At 30.8% G+C, this 8958-nt stretch overlaps 1 protein-coding gene across 1 annotated transcript; it reads right to left on the bottom strand.

The window, feature by feature from the left end:
• Nucleotides 1-4315: 4315 nt before the first annotated feature.
• Nucleotides 4316-8895, bottom strand: LOC132726664 (uncharacterized). Its single transcript, XM_060712008.1, has 4 exons — nt 8634-8895; nt 6766-6871; nt 6077-6215; nt 4316-5704 (listed from the first exon to the last, which is right to left on the bottom strand). Exons 1-4 carry the CDS (start codon nt 8871-8873, stop codon nt 5575-5577), a joined length of 615 nt encoding a protein of 204 aa, XP_060567991.1. The 5' UTR covers nt 8874-8895; the 3' UTR covers nt 4316-5574.
• Between the last annotated feature and the right edge of the window lie 63 nt (nt 8896-8958).

Here is an 8958-nt window from a genome sequence, read left to right as displayed (position 1 = left end):
ATTCAATGAAAATCGTATAACAAGGAATATATTTGAAATGGATTATAGTTTATGTTCAAATAATTGGTGTAGTGATTTGAAAGAAATATTATCCTTAATCGGTTTATCAGAGTACTACAACAACAAGATGGTTATAAATCTTGACTTTGCGCGCTCTAAGATCTTTGAATACTATAGTAGCATATGGAAAATCGGAATTGAAAACATGTCAAAACTAAGGACTTATACTTCATTCAAAACAGAGTTTGCAACTGAAAAGTATGTCTCTTTAAGTATGAAAAGAAACGAACGATCACTTCTTGCCCAGTTAAGATGCGGCATTTTGCCATTACGCGTTGAGACAGGACGCTACATTGGTGAACGTGTTGAAGATAGACTCTGTAGATTTTGTACCGATCAGTGTATCGAAAACGAAGAACATTTTATAGTAAAGTGCTCATTTTATAGACATATACGTTCTGAATACTTTGGTGAACTATTTAATTCAAATGATTTTAACTCAAAGACTGATTCAGAAAAATTAGTTTATTTGATAAATAACAAATCTAGAACTCTTGCTAAATACATTGTCAAATCATACTTGTACAGACGTGAAAGCATTTACAGATAATCTTATAACTTATAGTTATAGCTACGATTTTTTACAAATGAATTTGTTAATATATTTACTTATGACTTTATGTAAATATCTCATGTTTATTGAAGGTGACTTATAGGCCCATTGGGCCGGGTGTATGTAATATATTGTATTAGAATTTGTTAAATATGTTTACACATGTCACTATAATAAATAAATTACTTACTTATTCTGCACGGAAACACAGACTGAAGTGACTCAGTCACTGTCACATTGGCCTCTTAATCCCATAAAGTATTAATCATGCATTACGCTTAAAAGTTATCGCTTATAATTAAATACTATTTAAGTTATTTAAAAGATTAAACATACACGAGTATTCAATACTTTCTATTGATGTTTCTTTATGTTGCGGATTTTCTTTTAAATAGTTGTCATTCGATTTCAAGACAATGGTTTATTAAGACATCGCAAAACCTATCCATAATCTCCAATAATTAGGTAAAAAAGAATAAATTGATTATGTAAACCAGTACAATTATGCTGACCGACTACCATATTCAAAATATGTTACTTTTAAAAAGAGATATATTTAATGTCTAAAAACACAAACCTGCAACAGAAAAGTCCATTTGTAAACCTATTACAAAAAGACCTATCAAAACGATAGGTGCATCCATTTCGATTGCTACCTATATTTAAAGTCAGCTACGGCAATATTAAAGTATACAAGGAGTACAAAGGTTCTATTGAAACACGAAAGATTTGGCTTAAATTGCATTATAGACAAGTTAGATTATTTTGTCTTGATAATTGTTACAATTGTAAAGCACTGAAAAAAAAAACAATTCAACAATTCTGCAGTTATATCAAATTGAAATCGCAAACCTTAACATGTTGAAATGATTCTAGTTATTTTTTTGCAAAATCTTATTTTTAAAATGTTATAATAAATTTAATCTACATAAATTGTTATTCTGTATTAGGTCAAAGCCATGAATTATGATTCTGAATTTGATCACATGGACAAATTAGAATAATAAATGCACATGGTTCTCGTCTAATATTTGTTTCCCTAAATGGTGTTTTACCAATTGATTTGCAGAAGCATAGAAACGTCAGTATGAAAAAATTATGTTGAATCAAACATGTGTATAACATATGCTGAATTCTTGCGCAATTGCATAAATAAAATGAAATAAAAGGCAAAGTAAAAAAGCATCGAAAATAAAGAAAAACGTATGATCACAGCAGGGCAGTGCATGCCATCTAAATATCATGTGTCAAAAGGACCTGGTCAATCATTAAGACGGTGTGACAACTTTGTAGTGGTACATGTGTCCGAGGGATTGTGTTGATTGAATATAAGTCAATATTTTAAGTGCAGATGGATGTAAACAAAGTCGTTTAAATGTGTATTATTATCAAAATTTAAAAAAATGCTTACAAATATACAAAATGTAAAATCTTTTAATTTAATAATTTAGTTTGACAAGACGGTGATAAAAACTAATGGAATATCAATTATAAAGAGCATTAAAAATGATATTAGCAAAAAGAATATGAAGTTGAGCGGAAATAAATTATATTATGTACAAGGAACAATACATCAAATAATAATGACAAATAATCTGTAAACAAGTTGACATTATCAATACAATGTCTGACATTATCTACATAAAATTACGTTCAAAATGAAATAATGGATTTTGATATTCTTGTTGAATGCATTGTCTTTAAAAAGGATAACATAATCATTTGATCAAATTTAAAGGAGCATAAAACAAAGAATTATTCAACAGAAAAAGTTACAATACAACGGTATTTACTTATCATATATGCGTGCTACAAAACGAAAATTGAAACCGTTTAATAGAATATCAACGAACTCAATGCGTCTTATATGATACCACTTATTTATTAACATAATCGCATTTAAGATCAGGTTACGTTTTCGTCGTACTAATGGGCAACAATTAATGCAAATATTTGTAGTTTTTTTTAATGTTATAAAACATTGCGTGAAGTAAATAAGCAATCATTGTTTTAAGTCATTTACAAAGATGTATCAATTTGAATGTTGTACATCTTATTTGAATTTAATCAGCGCAATGTTAAACATATTAACGATCAGATTAAAGCAGGATACATATGGAAAAAAACTTGCCTCCTGTATCAGTAATTTAGCCGATGCTTGGTTTTTTAAACATTTTATAGTCGTTAGCAGTTCTAACGTTTTATTTATTCCAATAAGTTTATTATGACAAGTGCATTTAATGTTAAGGTACAAGAATAATGCTAACAAATGAATTATATACGGGAGTGGATAAAACTACAATTCATTATATTTATCTAATTTGTACTAATACTGAGAATAGATATACATAGTAACTATATATTGGCATTATCCTATATTTCTAGTAAATTTGATTACACAATCTTTAGATGGTTAGTGCAATGGTACCGGCGCACGCTAACGACATAAAGATGACATTTCAACTATCACTCTTTAGTTGCAAGTCGGCGTTTTTCAAAGTACTCGCTATTAACACCGCACTTTCTGTGCCGCGTGATTTTTTTTGTCATTTTCAGCTGGTTTTCCAAACTGGAATGGATGCTGCCAAAACTAACATCTACTTGTGATGAAATGTCGCGTAAAGTCAACCTACGGATCTCCCCAATCAGACTCTTCACTGTCCTAGCGTTCGATGTTCGTTTCCGTCCTCTCCTATAGTTGTCTTTCAGAGACCTTCTATCTCCCAAATCGTAAATGCCTCTTTAAATTAAGATATTAGTTGAAATTTGAAGATCGATATGTATTACATATTACACATCAACATTATAGATGGATATGAGTGACCAGAGCCACCAACCCAGTTTTATAATTTTGAATAAGACTTACTGCCGAATGACATTTTTTTTTGCGAGCCGTCAATAAAATACAAGCATATAAAAACTTTCAAATACATAAGCTTTACACTCTAAGTGTAGCTGACCATTCCTCTGCAACCATTTTACGCGTGCGTAAATCCTCCCTTAAAGAAATTCTGATAATTGTAAGACGTACAATTGTATCATTTTATGATTATAGTTTGACAATCAATTAATCAAATGACCATGTGCATTTGACCACCATAAAAATATTTACATAAATGCACATATGGATTGTACACGCTTTTTACAACATATGTTTGTTTAGTGTCAAAGGAAAAATGACATGTAGCAATTTTTCACATATCCTAGGATAATCCCACTGAATTTTTTTGTTGTCTAATATATAACCAGTTACAACCGGTGTATTTGTACCACAAATAAAAATTGGTGAATAGAAAGTTTATTTAGGCTGAAATTACAGTATGTGCGGTCGGAAGTCTCATACTATGAACATTCATTATCATTTTATTTTTACATAAAATACTAAAGAAGAGATACAGTATAACGGAATTGCTTTTAGGAAATACATGTAATGTAGCATACATGAATGCAATAGAAAAATCTCACTTTTTACACAAACCACATTTCCCTTACTTCCATAATATCAACAGTTCTTATAGTTTGGCTTGTTTCATCTCCATTAATTGCTTTCATTGCTGTTTAATAAGGTCACCTTGAAACAGTTTTTATTGTCCTATGTAATTTCGTTGTTGCAGATAAACAATTATAGGCCAACTTCTCTATACAGAACAAATCTTTACTTATGCTTTAAGCATCATTGTTACGCTAAAATACTGATTTTTATTCGTAAACTAAAAGCTTGATCAGTTGAAGGGAAAAATGAATCAAATCAAACACACTTTTATTCAATGAAACAAGAAAAATACAATAAAGCACTATAAAAAACCAACAACTGATACAATAACATATTTACAACATATTACATATACAACCGTTTAATGTAACAGATACTTTGAAGAGTACCCTTAAAAATCCGTTGTCGACTTTATTATAATATGGAATGCTTATTTTAAGATAAAATTCTTTTGAAAGCAAAGCATCAATAAACAACGATGGTAAAGGTTTAAAATAACGTGTCATTGATGTAGGATTCGATTTGCACTTCTCTTATCACTAATAGATGATATTTTACAAAAAGTCATATAACTACATTAACAATATTTTACATTACCAAAGTCTCTTACCCTCTCGAAAAAATAACTAATTACTAGTCAAATGTACAGAAAACTCATATACTCTATTTAGAAGCAGGATAGAAATTTAATATTTGAAGGTTTATCGTTCTCATCCTTATACTTAAGTCATTTTAAGTCATTTAGAATACTTGTATTCTTGCTATGTTAGCTTTTGCTTCAAATGTTAAAAGTGAGACCATTCCTGACCTAAGGGACATGCCTTATATTATGATTTTGGCAACGGTTGATATCTTACTATCAACATTGATATTTCACAAAAGATTATTTCAGACAATTTAAATGACAAGAGCATGATACATAATCCTGATAAAAAATTAAGTTAAATCATTCTGTTAATTCTTATTTATTTTATTGGAAAAATTATATCAATAGTTTAACATTGCTTCAACCCGTTGCTTTTTGCCAACCCGGTTTACAAATTATACTTATGTACATTTGAAAAGTCACTTTTTTGAAAAAGATTTCAAACACAATATAGTTTGTCGTTGTACATTTTTCTTTTGTAAAACATCATGTTGTGTTTCCAAATGTAAAATGCGGTTTGCAATGGCACACTAAATGTTTAGAAAACATATTTAATTTTATTTTAATACTTTAAAAGCTTTTTCAAATGAATTTTAGTTTTGACATGACATGCCTTTGCTAATCATCATCAAACAAATGAATTGCATGTGTTGAAATCTGTAATGATAAAGCCATTGAGAACGTTCGCATGAATTGTATACATCGTACCATGATGATAACTTTGCATGATATCAGTGTATTTTCAGCTAAATAAAACGAAATTTTAGTTGTTCTTAAACCTGTAAGTGTTCAGAACTTCACATCGTCTTAAATAATGTTTACTTATATTTTGTGTTTGTAATACATGAATGAGGTTTTCCCAGCTCCGGGAAGGGCTCCAGGAAGATCTCCGGGAAGAGCTTGTATACTTGACACTTTTGTTTGAAGACTTACGCTGGAGTCGTGAACTTGTCTGAAATCAAATAGGAAATAATATCGAATTATGTTTCAATTTTAAGATCACCTTTGCACTTAAATAAAAAAATGAAAACCCAAAAGGCAATTACAAGCTGATATAAAATTTAATTATTACTTACACATTTCTCTTTGACATTCTTTTATATTAACACTATTCGTGAATTACAAACGATGATTAAATACAAACAGAATCGCTAAAGAAATCCCAACACGGCAAAAACTAAAAAATGTTGCAGGCTCGGTTTCATTAAGCCTGTTCATGGGCGGTGGTGGTAATTGCAAGGTACCGTCCAAGCCCCGTAGCACCGGCTTAAGCAGAACTCAACATTTAATATGAATAAATTAAGTCATGAAAACAAATAATGACCGTTTTTTTCTTGATCTCTTGCAGCACACACGGTAACCAAAAAGGACTGAAATAATAACGACAACAACAACAGTACACCCAACAGCAATTCCAATTATCATTTCTGTTATCATTTGTGAATCTCCCTCTTCACAGGTACCTGAAATGTTTGTCAATCAGTCAATCAATCAATCAATCAGTCAAAGCTTTCCTATAATATGTGTACTTTCATCATCCATGAAAATGGTCAACAAAAACATTATGATAACAAAATGTAAAGATTATGAGTGCAGGTTTTGTGTCGAGTTGACCTCAGTCAATCTAGTGATTTTATTTTCTAAATTAATTCATGAGCTTCCATGTATTTGTTTCAGTTGGTGCTTTGTAGATTTCTAACATGATCTGTAATTCTGTCGGACCACTCTTTGGGCAATTCTAGTTTTTTTTATCTGCTCGATTCAAATTAAATCACCGCACTATATTAAACAAATTGAACTTTGTTCGGAGTACTCGGCCAATTCTTTTTGAGACCTGTCAATAGTAAAACATATTTGAGGAAAAATATCTATATGCACCGGTATCTGTTCTTTTTTCAAGCACCAAAGAAAAATGTGTTTAAGTTTGCTATACCATTCCGTTGATGAGTAAATGCAATTAATAATTGTGAAATAATATAATTTCTTTAAAAATAAGAAATTAGATATATTTACCATTCGTCCATCCGTAAAGGTTTGACTCTGGGTCACAAAGTAAACAATCGACCGCTGACAAAAAGTTACGACCTACACACATCCCGTTGATAAAGCAGTAGCCATCCTATTGGAGAAATAAACTTTATCTTTATATTATCTTAAAGGCAAATAGTTTGCTGTATCACTTAATCTGTATTAATATTTCTGTAATAACCCTCGTTTTGAGAAAATATAACAGTACTTCTGTTTCGAATTCTAATATTGTGAAATATATTCTGCAATATGCTAAGTTTCCTTTTTTATTTTATTTTTCTCATTGAATAATTAGCGAGTTTATCCTTTACACTATAGTTTCATCATTTCATCATTCCAAGTTGAATGGATGTATTTCTTCCAAATAAATAATGTCATTTTAGAGCATATTTATGTATTTCTCCGGATGAATGTCTCTTATAGCATATATATATTTCAGACTTATAAAAATGATAGAGGTTCTGAAAGATATTGTATCTTTTCCGCATATTTTTTTTCTTTTTTTTAACTTTGTCACAGATGATTACACATTTTGTAGGCAAGCGTGTCAAAAGTCTTACAGTTCATTGTGACCTATTTTTATGAAATTGTCCATTCCTTAAAAACGAATGCCATTTATTGAAAGGGATAACCCTCAATGTGTATTTATTATGGAATGAAAATCCGTATATTTTAAAATCTTTAAATATTTTGTGTCCTTACTTACAGTAAATAAGTATAAAAAAGGCATCCAAGGGCGATCAGTGATCAATTGTGTCGCCTCATGATAGTCAATTGCATGTTGCTGCTTCTTTGTAGTAGGGGACAAAAAATCATTAACAGGGCAAAGGGCGTATTTTGTATTCAAGAGCCATAACTTGGTCAAAAATCCTTCAACAGGACAATGCGTGTACTTTACTCAAGAACTTGAGCTACCGATTAATCCTATAAAGTTCCATTGAAATTGCATAAGTGGAATATGAGGAGAATTTGGGCAAACTTTAAAAAAACTCATTAAAGGGTTATTACTCAGCCTAAAGTCATTGAAGCGTAAAACACATGTAATATGCGCAAGAACTTGAGTGACAAATGAATGTTGTAAGGTTTCATTGAAATTGTCGTAAAAGAATTGAAGGATCGTAATTCTGACAAAATCGTTGAACCAGAAAAGGCGATAATATGTACAACTAGACTTGGTACTGATCATTCTTAAACAGTTTGGATGGAATTGCACCAGTAGTTCCTGAGATGTATTCCGGACAATATTTTGTGTAGCTGGTAACACAATCTGAGCAACAGATCAATCCTGTAAAGTCTCATTGAAATTGCATTTATAATATAAGATAAGTAGTCCGGGCAAATTTTAAAAATAAAACATTAAAAGGCTATTACTCTGACAAACATCATTACGTCGGAATTGCCATGCCAACGATATTCACAACTAGACTTAGAACCCATCATTTTTGTAAAGTTTGGTTAAATTGCACCGGTAGTTTATGAGGAATAGTCCGGATAATTTTTGTGACGGACGAACAGACATACAGACAGGCGGACAGACAGGCGAAGGAGTTGTCCTTATAGGTCGCTACTACCATGTAAAGGCGACACAAAAAGAATAGAATTATATCATGAAATACTGCTTGAAAAAGTGTTAATGAAGTTAACAGTGATATAGTATGAGAATTATAATGACATTTTGTTCTAAATCATTTTGTTTTATGGTAAATATAAACAAATCAATATATGATATATATGTATCTCACACTTTCGTGGATTGTTGTTATACTTAATACTAAATACTATCAAAATAACTATTTGCATTACAAGCCTTTCAATATTAACCTATTCACTTAAACAAATATTCTATTATTAACCTTCAGATAAATGGTGATATTCTCTTGACTTGAACTTTGTTTCAAACATGTAGTATCATAGACAAAGACGGTGTTGATTTCACCATAGGCAACACCATCATTGCTGACGGAAATCTCATACGAGATAACAAAGGGACCATCATCGTTGATTCCTTCAGATCGCCTTTTTCTACTGTCAGGTGCGCAACACTCGCCAGTGAAGATATCCTCATAGTAACCAGTATGCATAGTTTGATCCATCTTAACTCGAGTACCATTGAGATATACCTTCATATATACATGTTATGGAAATGTTAAATTATCTTATGATCCAATAGCATATGTC

Source organism: Ruditapes philippinarum, unplaced genomic scaffold (genome assembly GCF_026571515.1).
Source record: "Ruditapes philippinarum isolate M1 unplaced genomic scaffold, ASM2657151v2 ctg4209_1_1_1_1, whole genome shotgun sequence".
NCBI classification, from domain to species: domain Eukaryota; kingdom Metazoa; phylum Mollusca; class Bivalvia; order Venerida; family Veneridae; genus Ruditapes; species Ruditapes philippinarum.
The sequence above is the reverse complement of the archived record's forward strand: the minus strand, read 5'-3'. Positions and strand labels throughout refer to the sequence as shown.

Bases quoted from the DNA above. Each gene is read 5' to 3' on its own strand.
- LOC132726664 (XM_060712008.1), bottom strand. From the start codon at position 8,873: ATGGATCAAACTATGCATACTGGTTACTATGAGGATATCTTCACTGGC. The intron at 6,872-8,633 runs GTTAATAATAGA...TTTCTCCAATAG, and splicing joins ATATCACCATTTATCTGAAG to GATGGCTACTGCTTTATCAA. The intron at 6,216-6,765 runs GTAAATATATCT...CAAACATTTCAG, and splicing joins CCTTTACGGATGGACGAATG to GTACCTGTGAAGAGGGAGAT.